The 13286-nt window shown below is 37.4% G+C and overlaps 1 protein-coding gene and 1 pseudogene across 1 annotated transcript; both read right to left on the reverse strand.

The window, feature by feature from the left end:
* Positions 1 to 243: 243 nt before the first annotated feature.
* LOC125874212 (acetolactate synthase 1, chloroplastic-like) lies at positions 244 to 3910 on the reverse strand. The gene is made up of 3 exons (XM_049555055.1): positions 3382 to 3910; positions 1548 to 1940; positions 244 to 1458 (listed from the first exon to the last, which is right to left on the reverse strand). The coding sequence occupies exons 1-3, from the start codon at positions 3908 to 3910 to the stop codon at positions 419 to 421; spliced, it is 1962 nt and encodes a 653-aa protein (XP_049411012.1). The 3' UTR covers positions 244 to 418.
* A 2821-nt stretch (positions 3911 to 6731) lies between these two features.
* LOC125873576 (uncharacterized) lies at positions 6732 to 13053 on the reverse strand (annotated as a pseudogene).
* Between the last annotated feature and the right edge of the window lie 233 nt (positions 13054 to 13286).

A 13286-nucleotide genomic window follows, 5' to 3' on the forward strand; every position in this document is an offset into this window, starting at 1 on the left:
TTAAGGGTGTTCAAAATTTAATATGTATGTAAAAACTTGATTTTTGATATATATATATAAACAGTATAATTTTTTGATGAAGGTGTTCAACTGAGCACCCGTATGTAGCATGGACAAATTCTCAATCAGAAATACGTACCCGAGAATGAGAGATCATAGGTCGCATAATGCTCGTCCACGGGATGTTTTTACAGATAACTAAAATAATTACTATACCAATTGAAGACAAGACGATTGCGTAAAGCTTCAAGCAAACATATAGTAACTACAATTCATAGTACAACAGGAAAGCGTACTAACATCATTTTATTTAAATTGATCATTAATTAGTCTGTGCGTCTCTCTTATTAATAATACTGTATCCCCTGTTCTTCGAATACAATTCTTATTGTCAAATTAGAATTTGGTAGGCGAAATATCAGTAGGAACATCTCCCATCGCCCTCCGTGATAACATCCTTAAAAGCCCCATCACTGGGAATCATAGGCAAAACATGCTCCTGATGAGACACAATCACATCCAACAAGTAAGGTCCAGGAGTATCTAACATCTTTCGTATAGCATCTCTAACATCATTATTATTAATCACTCGGGCAGCAGGTATATCACAAGCCTCCGCGAATTTCAACATGTTAGGGAAAATCCGTGCCTTGTTAGAAGGATTTCCGAGATAAGAATCTGCTCTATTCGCCTTATAGAACCTATCCTCCCACTGTGTCGCCATTCCCAAATGTTGATTATTTAAAATCATCATCTTAACAGGAAGATTCTCGACTCTAACTGTTGCTAACTCTTGCACATTCATCATGAAACTACCATCCCCATCGATGTCCACAACAATTGCATCTGGTCTTGCTATTGCTGCTCCTATTGCAGCAGGTAATCCAAACCCCATCGCACCAAATCCACCAGATGTCAAACACTGCATTGGATTTTTGTACTTATAGTATTGAGCAGACCACATTTGGTGTTGCCCTACACCACTTGTTATAATAGCATTTCCATTAGTTAACTCATCAAGGACTTCAATTGCATATTGTGGAGGAATAGATCCACCATAAAAATTGTACTTCAAAGGATACTTCAATTTTTGCTCTGTTAACTCTTTCCTCCAAGGGGAGAAATTCAGCTTCAACACGCTTCTCCTCTCCATTAATATCAAATTCAACCCCTGTAACGCCAACTTAATATCAGTACAAATAGATACATGAGGCTGCTTGTTTTTTCCAATCTCTTTGGAGTCGATATCAATGTGAGCAATTTTTGCTCTGCTTGCAAATGTTTCTAATTTACCCGTGACACGATCATCAAACCTCACTCCAAATGCTAGAAGCAAATCACTACTATCCACCGCGTAATTTGAATAAACAGTACCATGCATCCCTAGCATTTGAAGCGAAAGCTCATCCCCTGTTGGAAACGCTCCTAGTCCCATCAAAGTACTCGCCACAGGAATACCTATGTGCACAGGTTAGAAAAAAGACAGTTATCTTAGGCCCCCAAATTTCTACTGGCAATCAAAATATATCAAATATCGATTTACATACCTGTGAGCTGAACAAAACGTCTTAACTCATTGCTGGATTGTACGCACCCTCCACCAACATACAAAACAGGCTTCTTTGACTCAGAAATTAATCTAACAATTTGTTCCAATAGCGTCTTTTTTGGTGGTAACGGGAGTCTAGACATATAACCTGGCAACTTCATGGGCTGATCCCAATTAGGAATATCCATTTGTTGTTGAACATCTTTAGGAACATCAATTAAAACTGGTCCAGGTCGTCCTGATCGAGCTAGGAAAAACGCCTCTCGGACAATCCTGGGAATATCGTGAACGTCCATGACTAGATAATTATGCTTGGTAATTGATCTAGTTACCTCAATAATTGGAATTTCTTGAAATGCGTCTGTTCCAATCATTCTACGAGGAACTTGACCTGTAATATACAGTAACAACTCAAGATTAGCAGTACTAGCACCAAATTAAACAAGTGTCTTACTTCAAATATTTGGTCATGACTACTCTTTTTCCCCGGATCATTTTTACTTGTTCACTATATTAAAAATATATTTTTATTTATCACTTTTAGGCTTTAACACATCAAAGATGAACAAAAAATTTTCATGTTTTACTTTCGGCGTTAATTACTTATTCTCCATTTTTTTTTCTCAAAATTAAATATTAAATATCAATTACTATGAATATTATGATAAAATAATCATGTCACTCATGTTTTTAAAGGGCGTGAACAGTCAAGGGGGCCATCGATATGGGCTAGGCCCAGCCCAACCCGTGATTTGATAGGATTGGGCTAAGATCATTTTCTTATAGGCTGTATCCAAGATATTTGCATAGTAGCAACATGTAATATTTGTTTTGTAGATATTTATGATAGCATTTTAAAATTATTATTTAGATTAAAAATTTATAAAAAAATAGATTCAGATTAGTTTTTTAGGCTGATTTGGCACAGCCCGTACCTAATTTAGTAATGAGTTGGAATTGATGTTTTTTGGCCACCAAAATAATTAGTGGTGGCAAATGGGAGGGTTGGGTCAAATTTGGGCGGGTTGAAAATAGATCAATAAAATGGATTGGATAACAAATGGATTGGGCAAAATACTAGTATACCCATATTTTATCCATATGTTCATGAGTAAATAGTACTCTACTTAAGAATTCAACATGGAGAAAATATTTTAGTCCTTTTTTAGATGAAAAGTGTTGAAAATGCTTCATTTAGTTTTATTGTATCATAAAAGTAAAAAAAAAAATCCTAAACTTTTCAATATAAAATAAATTTATGTAATAACAAGGGGAACATATTTTTCATTTCAAAATAAATGAATATTTGCATTTTAGGACTAAAACATGCTTAATGCACTTTAAGCAATGTCAATAGTAATACATGATTTGCTTATTTTACACTATTATTTATTATCCAATATAAAAATAAACAAATAAAAAATATAACTATAATTAACAAAAGAAATGTACATTTAAAATATATATTTCTGGAGGATCAAAGACTTCACCTTTTCAATTATAGAGAAAAATAATTAGTTTTATAGAAGAACATAAAATGAAAAAAGAAAGAGAAGTTACAATTTTTTTGGTGATATCATGAATTTTGAGTGAATAAAAGTTAAAAGTTAATCCATATTTTATCCATAGTTTACCTATATTTTATCCATGTAAAAAGTCATTCACCCAACTTATTAAAATATAAACAGATTGGACGGGTTACCAAAATATGGGCTTATTTTGCCAGCACTAGTCTAACTTGACCCATCAAATTCCAAAACTCATTAATAGCTCTAACAATATTAAATGGAATAAATAGAAGAGAAGGGAACAGTATTGATGACTTGAGCTACCTGTAATAGCAACAATTGGAATACTATCAGCCATAGCATCAGCAAGACCACTAATAAGATTAGTAGCTCCAGGGCCAGAGGTAGCCATACAAACACCAGGGAACCGGGTGGCGCGTGCATAACCTTCAGCCGCGAAAACGCCACCCTGTTCATGACGTGGCAATATATTCCTTATGGTTGGAGAACGGGTAAGAGCCTGGTGAATTTCCAGAGTAGTACCGCCTGGATAAGCAAATACACTGTTAACGCCTTCACGCTCAAGGGCTTCAACCAAGATGTCACATCCTTTTCGGGGTTCATCGGGGAGGAATCGAGAAGTGAATGTCGTCTCCATTAATGGTACTAGAGCACCATTTGGGGTTGTGGAAACGTCGACGGTGATGGTAAGAGATTTATGAGGAATAATTGTTGGAGTGTGTGGAAAAGGAAAGAATGTTCTGGAAAGAAGCTTAGAGGAATAATAAGAAGATGATGTAAAAGGATTGTGGAGGAAAGTGGAAGAGGAAGGATTTGGAGAAGATACCGCCATTGTTGAGATGGATCAGATAAATGCATGCACTACTAGTAAGACACAATCAACAAAGTACGACTACTTATTAGAGAACAATATGGGGTAGTTTGGTAGAAAAATAAATAACACAAGGATTAGTAATGCAAAAATTAGTTGTGTTGAAATTAGTAATGCGGGTATATTTTTTATTTAAGTGTTTGGTTCATTGTTTCCTAATTAATCTTGTGGTTGGATTAAAACTCTATAAAAAAAATTTCTTTCCAATTATACCCTGAAATTATTATGAGATTTTCTATTTTATGTAATCGGGACAAGGTCAATAATTGTCGGACAATATTATTTTTCTATGCCTTCTAACTAGTTAGGAAAATAACAATTTTGTTGTCATATTTTCTATTTTCTCACTTGAATTATTTGAAGATAAATAATTGTCATCTTAATAAATTAATCACTTAAAAAACGTTAAATTTCAATTTAGAATAGATAGACCATCTACTTTAAAACAGAAAAGACGGTAAACAATAGTAAAATCGAATAAATCATCTACATTTATACATAAAAATTACAAGTAGTTTTAATATGTATGCAATTTATAAATTGTTTAAAATACAAATAAATAGAAACCACATATAAATCAACAAATAATATATTCAGTTAAGATCACAAACGTCAGATGGTGATATATTCGTCTTTTCAATTAGTATATGTTAAACAACTCACATTTTAAATATTATATTGATATGTATTGCATTTATTTATCAACAAACAACTCTCTCTAAATAATAAAATTTGTAAGCTAATTTATTTAAATAAATTTACTAGTACAAATATAAAATATAAAATCAAGAAAATAAATAAAAGGATTTTAGGGATATTTTTGTCTTTACATAGATAATCCCATGGTATTAAATCCAATGTATTGCTAATACCACCAAATGGAAGGTATTAGTAATACATCATATAATACCATGTAGGGTGTATAACTAACCCATGAATTAGTTATACTTAGGAACAAAAATTCTACCAAACATAGTACTAATTAATACCATACATAATACTGTCACGACCCAGACCAACAAACTCAACCAAAAACTAAGACATTTAAAGTTACGGAAGCAGGTTTAAATGCTAAGGAAAAGAAATAGGGAGTTCCCATAAACTCCGAACAAAAGTCTAACAAACAATGCGAAAAATACGCCTAGAACCTGAAAGTCAATGTACCAAAACATTAACAAGATCCATAAGACTAACAAGAAGGGTTACAATCCCAAACTAATATACTAATAACTAACTAGAAAGTCTACATTTGAAATGTGGACATAGATAGAAAGAGAACTCATGGCAGCCCGGAAGAACTGACTCACCCTTGAATTCGAACGACGATCACTGATCTTCTAAGCGAGGTCTGTCAATAGACGCCTGAAGATGCCCTGTACTCAACAAAGAAAGAGCAAGTGTAGTATCAGTAGACATCCATAATGTACTAATAGGATCACGCGACTATCCCAATAAGTGCAACATACATAAGTCTTTACAATAATATAATAACATGCATACATCAAATATATACAATATCATCATCATTACGAACAATGAACAATTTCATATTTTTCGAGATATACAGTTTTATCAACTCATTGGTTCTCTTATGGAACCCAAACCCAAACCCAAACAGTTAGCATATCGGAATGTGGTACTCGATCCAATTTTTATGCCGGAACGTGGCAATCGATCCGATATTTATGTCGGAACATGGCAACCAATCCAAGTTAGTGTGTCGGAACGCAACACCCGATCTATTCTACAAGTCATGATTTCATGGCAAACAATTATTCAATCATCCTCATTTATGAATAGTGTGATCAATAATGCAACATACGCATACATACACGTATTATAATAAAGCAAGAACAAACATACATCACACAACATGAAATCACAACCATCACATACCTCGAAACAAGCTTGAATCCCCTAAAAAACTTGATTCTTCCCTTTACGGATTCGTTCCACTTGTTCTTGGTCTACAAACGATCAATAACACAAGAATCATTAAACAATAACTAATTACCCGCATTACCCACAATTATATCAACCCTAGATCAAACTCATGATCCCCATACCTAGATTAGGGCTTTTTCCACCATAGATTCTAGATCAAAACCCTCCCCCATCGATAATTACCCATTAGATTACGTTTGACGAATCGAAAAATGGATTGGGGGAGTTAAAACCTTACCTTTAGCCTTAAGAATGGTGAAAAACCGTCAGAAAAACACTTGGGTTCGTTCCTTAGCTCTCAAGTTCGAAAATTACAGAATAAAATGATTTTGGGTTTATTTCTGACTTTAAGTCGCGATTGTCCCGCCACAACGGTACCCACCCCGCTACAGCGGCCCCGCCCTGGCAGCAGAAATCCCACCCTAGCGGCTTGCACGGAACCAGTGAGCAAAAAGTAATTTCAAGACCCCATTTCACAACACACTTTCATCCCATGACACTTCGAAAATACCCGTTCACGCTAAGATCAATTTCGGGAGTTCTCCTCGCCCGAATTCAATTTCATAAAGTCGTACTGGTTCCTTAACGTCTTAGCTATCCACTCATGTGATCAAATTCATAATTTGATCACCCAATTGTTACCAGATTTCCCTAGACTTTAATGACTTCGATTTCGTCCAAATCTGGACTAGGTTGGGAAATCTCAAGATACTGCAAAAAAGTTTCCCTGCTCAAAATTTTTCACGTTGACTTTTCTATAATGACGGGAAATGATTGTTACAATATATACCAATTTACCCATCACTCATCCCCGAGTGATAAACATAGGAAAAATAAGCTAAAGGAAGAATGTAATAGTACCTGAATTGACGAACAATTGGGGATACTTTTCTCGCATGTCCTTTTCGGTTTCTCAAATAACTTTCTCTACTGGACGATGCCTTTGTTGAACTTTCATGGACTTAATCTCCTTGGTCCTCAGCTTTCGGACATCACGATCAAGAATTGCAATCGGTTCCTCCTCATATTGGAGGCCTTTGTCAAACACAATTGAGTCTCACTTAATGATATAATCTCCGTCACCATGATATATCTTTAGCATGGACACATGGAATACCGGATGAACACCCAATAGATTAAGAGGTAGAGCCAACCTATACGCTATTGGTCTCACACATTCAAGAACCTCAAAGGGACCAATGTATCGCGGATTTAGCTTGCCCTTCTTGCCAAATCTCATCACCCCTTTCATGGGTGATACTTTAAGAAGAACATTCTCACCAGTCTGAAATGTCATGACTCTTACCTTATGATCTACATACTTCTTCTGTCTACTCTGGGCTGCTAAAAGTTTAGTTTGGATACTCCTCATCTTATATTGAGCATCCTTCACTAAATCAACCCCCAAAGGTTTCACATATCCAGCCTCGAACCATCCTATGGGTGATCTACATCCTTTTTCATAGAGTGCCTCAAACGGTGCCATATCTATGCGTGGAGTGATAACTATTATTGTAAGAGAACTCACACAAAGGTAAGAACTTATCCCAATGCCCTCAAAAATCAATCACAAATGCCCTCAACATGTCTTCTAACACTTGAATAGTCCTTTCTGACTGTCTATCCGTCTGTGGATGGAAGGCTGTACTAAATGTGAGTTGCTTGCCTAATTCATCATGTAATTTCCTCTAAAACTTGGAGGTAGACTGCGTACCACGATCAGAGATGATAGAAAGGGGCTCCCCGTGCAACCTCACTATCTCTTTCACATACACCTTAGCCAATTGTTCAGCATTATAATTTATTCTTACCGGAATAAAATGGGCTAACTTAGTCAATATATCAACCACTACCCAAATAGAATCAAACTTCATCAAAGTCTTGGGAAGACTAACCACAAAATCCATGGCTTTCATTGCCCACTTCCATTCCGGAATTGACATTTTTTGAAGCAAACCTGCAGGCCTTGGATGTTCATACTTCACTTGTTGGCAATTTTGACACTTAGCCACAAACTCCACTATATCCTTCTTCATGCCCGGCCACTAATAAATTCACTTTAAATCTTGGTACATCTTGGTCACACTCGGATGAATGGAATATCGCGAACCATGAGATTCTGTCTACAATTTCTGAATCAAGTCATCAACTCGAGGAACACAAATCCTTCATTTAAAACTGAGCACACCTTCCACATCAAGAGTGGTCTGTTGTGCCTTACCAATCGCAGTCTTCTTCTTAAGTTCATTCAAATTTTCATCATCAAACTGTTTGGCCTTGATCTCCTCAATAAACGTGACCCTTACTTCAATGCTAGCTAACACCCCACCTCTTTCTGAGATGCCCAACTGTATGAACTTAGATTCCAAGTTCTGAATTTCCTTAGCCAAAAGTCGCTTGGTTACACTCAAGCAAGCTAAACTACCCATACTCACCGATTTTTTACTTAAAGCGTCTGCCACTACATTAGCCTTACTTGAATGGTATTAAATGGTCACATCATAATCCTTGAGTAACTCCATCCACCTTCTCTGTCTCAAATTCAGATTCTTTTGGGTAAACACATATTACAAACTATGATGATCAGTAAACACCTCACAGTTAACACCATAAGGGTAATGTCGCCAGATCTTAAAAGCAAATGCTACCGTTGCCAAGTCCAAATTATGTGTTGAATAATTTCTCTCATACACCTTCAACTATAGCGATGCATAGGCTATGACATTGTTATCCTGCATTAGCACATCACCCAAACCCGAATGTGAAGCATCACAATAAACAATAAAATCCTTACCTTCAACCGATAATGCTAGAATAGGTGCGGTGGTCAAAAGAGTCCTGAGCTTTTGAAAACTCTCCTCACATTTTTCAGTTCATTCAAATGGTATCTCCTTTTTGGTCAAATTTGTCAAGTGAGTGGCAATAGAAGCAAAGTTCTTTACGAATCGACGATAGTAGCTAGTGAGCCCCACAAAACTCCTAACTTCTGTCACAGAGCTAGGCCAAGCATAATTCTTAACTGCCTCAATCTTTTGAGAATCTACCATTACCCCTTCTTTTGAAACTACATGCCTCAAAAATGCAACAGAAGTCAACCAAAATTCACTCTTAGAGAATTTTGCTTATAACCTTTGTTTCCCAAGAACACCTAGAACAATATGAAGATGGTTGACATGTTTTTCCTCACTTTTCGAATAGACCAAAATATCATCAATAAAGACTATGATGAATGAATCAAGAAATAGCATGAACACCTCATTCATTAAATTCATAAAAGTTACGAGTGCATTAGTCAACCCAAACGACTTAACTAGAAACTCGTAGTGCTCATAGCGGGTTCTAAACGCTGTCTTGGGCACATTCTTAGGCCTAATCTTTAACTGATGGTAGCCAGACGTTAAATCAATCTTAGAGAAAACTAATGCACCTTGCAATTGGGAAAAAAGATCATCTATTCAAGAAAATGAGTACTTGTTTCTAATGGTGAACCTATTCAATTTCCGGTAATACATCCTCATACTAACATACTTCTTCTTAACAAATAAAACTGGAGCACCCCACGGGGAAGCACGAGGACGAATAAATCTTTTATCAAGAAGCTCTTAGATGTGAGCCTTAAGCTCTCTTAATTCTGCCGGAGCCATGCGATATGGAGGGATAGAAATAGGGCGGTTACCAGGTTCTAAATCAATGCAAAAATCTATATCCCTATCTGAAGGCATACCAGACAAATCATTAGGAAACACTTCTCTAAATTATGACACCACATGAATAGACTCAATTGATAGAGACTCAACCTCAACATCCCAAATATGAGCCAAATAAGCCAAACAACCCTGCCCTACCAATTTACTAGCCCGAATAGAGGATATGATCTTAGCTTACTTAGTCTTGTACACCCCTTCCCACTTTAATTTTTCCCTTCCCGAAATTTCTAGAGTTACAGACTTAGTATTACAATTAAGTACAACATAATAGGGGGACAACCAAGTCATGCCTAAGATTATATCAAAGCCAGTCATATCCAAAATCACCAAATCAGCCCAAGTCTGAAAACTCATAAACAAAATAGGACAAGCACGATAGATATGGGTGACTATGACAGACTTTCCAATTGGGGTAGAAACATGGATGGGGGCATCAAGTATATCACAAATCATAGCAAATTTTGAGCAAATCACATGGATACATTAGAATAAGTAGAACTCGATCAAATAAAACATTAGCCATCCGGTCACAGACAAGAATAATACTTGTGATCACTGCGTCAGACGTCTCTACCTTGTTCTTGCCTGGAAGGGCATAACACTGAGCGTTGTCATCTTGACGGGAGACTTCCCTGCCTGGCTGCACTGTACCTTTGCATGCATTACCATTTCCCCTACCTCTGCGCCTCGCTGATTTCCTCCTCGCCCACCTTGTGGACGCCCTCGACCATTATTACCATTTCCCGTGGGTACTACTGCTCAAGATTGTTGCTGCACGAAATCCAACATGTGTGGGTGAGGACAATCTCTCCTCATATGTCCAGGTTCCCCATGGTTGTAACATGTACGATCAAAAGATTGCATGTTACCCGCCAAAGGTGTTTCTCTCTGGCTATCCTGAATCAAATTATGAGATGGAGTTCTCGAGTAATTACATATAGAGGTGGGCATAACAGACTGAATTGGCTTGGCTACAAGTGTTGGCCTTCTTGACCCCTTGGAGTAAGAACCTTGAAAATTACCCAAGTTCTTGGCCCTTTTAACCAATGCCTTAGCCTGACCGTCTCGCCTCACCCCTCCACTTTCTTAACAAAGTTTGTTACCTCATTAAAGATCCTCCATGCAGAGTTCATATGAACAGATAATACCTGCAACTCAAAAGTTAGTCCCCTAATAAATAAACTGATCATCTGCTCCTCAGTAGTCACCAATTGAGTAGCATATCTAGACAAGGCATGAAACTTGGCCTCATAAGCAGCCACAGACATACCACCTTGCTCCAAAGCCATGAACTCATCCTTCTTGTGATCTCTCAAAGTCCTAGGCACATATTTCTCTAAAATCAGAGCATGAAATTGGGTCCAAGTTAATGGAGGTAAAACTGAAGATCTGCATTCTATATAAGCTCTCCACCACTGCTTAGCCTCCTCACCTTGAAGTTGAAAAGTCACAAACTTAACCTCATGCTGATGGACAATTCCCAACTTATGAAGCCTTTCATAGCAATCTAGGATGAACTCATATGCATCTTCACTCTCAGAACCATGGAACACAGGTTGTTTCAACTTCAAGAACTTATTCAACATCTCATGCTCATTACCAGTCATAACAGGACCCAATAAAGAACGGAAGAAATCACCATTACCTACATTCCCTCCCACCTTGGGGACAGTGATATCAATAAAAGGATTGACGGGAGCTTGATTTGCTTGAATAGAGGGAAGCACTCCAGGACCAACCAACCCTTTCAAGAATGACATGATTTGTTGAGCTAACATTAGATATGTGGGAGGAATATATGTTGTCTCAGCCTACACCTCTTTCTCTTGTTGAACATTCTCCTCATTCTCAACCTCTATGTTCTCTTCTACCTCTTCATGATGCGCAGGAGGGGCTCATTTCTGAGAGCATTTTCAACTGGTGTTCCATCCCTAGTAGGCGCCTCCATCACTCGGCCTCTACCCCGAGCTCTTTCTCTACCCCTGCCTGGATCGCGACCTTTCGCTGAAGATTCCTCAACTGGAGCATTGACGGGAGCTACGGGCCTGACGCCGTTAAATCTAGTGTTAACCATCTGTGGACTGAAGAGTGAAGGAGGTTAGATACCAATTTGAATCGCTAGATACCAATTGAAATCAAGTTATAGCACGAAATGAGATAAAAGAAGACAAAGAGATTTCCTAAAGTCCTATAGCCTCTCAAAGAAAAGTACAGACGTCTCTATACCATTCCGCAAAACTCTACTAGACTCGTTTTGGCACAACGAGATCAACGAACATAGGCTCTGATACCAACTTTGTCACGACCCGAACCAACAAACTCAACCAAAAACTAAGGCATTTAAGGTTACGAAAGCAGATTTAAATGCTAAGGAAAAGAAATAGGGAGTTCCCATAAACTCCGAACAAAAGTCTAACAAATAATGCGAAAAATACGCCTAAAGCCTGAAAGTCAATGTACCAAAATATATAACAAGATCCGTAAGTCTAACAAAAGGGTTACAACCCCAAACTAATGTACTAATAACTAACTAGAAAGTCTAAGTTCGAAATGTGGACATAGATAGAAAGATAACTCATGGCAGCCCGGAAGAACTGGCTCACCCTTGAATTCGAACGCTGATCACTGATCTTCTAAGCGAAGTCTGTTAATAGCCGCCTGAAGATGCCATGAACTCAATAAAGAAAGAGCAAGTGCAGTATCAATACATAACCACAGTGTACTGGTAGGATCATGTGGCTATCCCAATAAGTGCAACATGCATAAGTCATTACAATAATATAATAACATGCATACACCGAACATATACAATATCATCATCATTACGAACAATGAACAATTTCACACTTTTTTAGATATACAATTTTATCAACTCATTGGTCCTCTCATGGACCCAAATCCAAACAGTTAGCATACCAGAACGTGGTACCCGATCCAATGTTTATGCCGAAACGTGGCAACCGATCCTATATTTATGTCGAAATGTGGCAACTGATCCAAGTTAGTGTGTCGGAACGCAACACCCGATTCATTCAACAAACCACAATCACAATCACAAGTATTTTCTCATAATCATATAATCAAGTCATGATTTCATGGCAAACAATTATTTAATCATCCTCATTTATGAATAGTGTGATCAATAATGCAGCATTCGCATACATACACGTATTATAATGAAGCAAGAACAAGCATACATCACACAACATGAAATCACAACCATAACCTACCTCGAAACAAGCTTAAATCCCCTAAGAAACTTGATTCTTCCCTTTTTAAATTCGTTCCGCTTGTTCTTGGTCTAGAAACGATCAATATAACACGGGAATTAATAAACAATAACTAATTACCCGCATTACCCACAATTTTATCAACCCTAGATCAAACCTATGATCCCCATACCTAGATTAGGGTTTTTTCCACCATAGATTCTAGATCAAAGCCCTCCCCCATCGACAATTACCCATTAGATTACATTTGACGAATCGAAAAACAGATTTAGGGAGTTAAAGCCTTACCTTTAGCCTTAAAAATGGTGAAAAACCGTCAGGAAAACACTTGGGTTCGTTCCTTAGCTCTCAAGTTCGAAAATTACAGAATAAAATGATTTTGGGGTTTATTTCTGACTTTAAGTAGCGATTGTCCCGCCACAACGGTACCCACCCCGCTACAGCGGCCTCGCCCTG

Source organism: Solanum stenotomum, chromosome 8 (assembly GCF_019186545.1).
Source record: "Solanum stenotomum isolate F172 chromosome 8, ASM1918654v1, whole genome shotgun sequence".
NCBI lineage: Eukaryota > Viridiplantae > Streptophyta > Magnoliopsida > Solanales > Solanaceae > Solanum > Solanum stenotomum.

Excerpts from the sequence above, each read along its gene's own strand:
- LOC125874212 (XM_049555055.1), bottom strand. The coding sequence starts at position 3,910 with ATGGCGGTATCTTCTCCAAATCCTTCCTCTTCCACTTTCCTCCACAAT. Across the intron at positions 1,941-3,381 it reads TCCAATTGTTGCTATTACAG|GTCAAGTTCCTCGTAGAATG; the intron begins GTAGCTCAAGTC and ends TGTATATTACAG. Across the intron at positions 1,459-1,547 it reads ACGTTTTGTTCAGCTCACAG|GTATTCCTGTGGCGAGTACT; the intron begins GTATGTAAATCG and ends CTGTGCACATAG.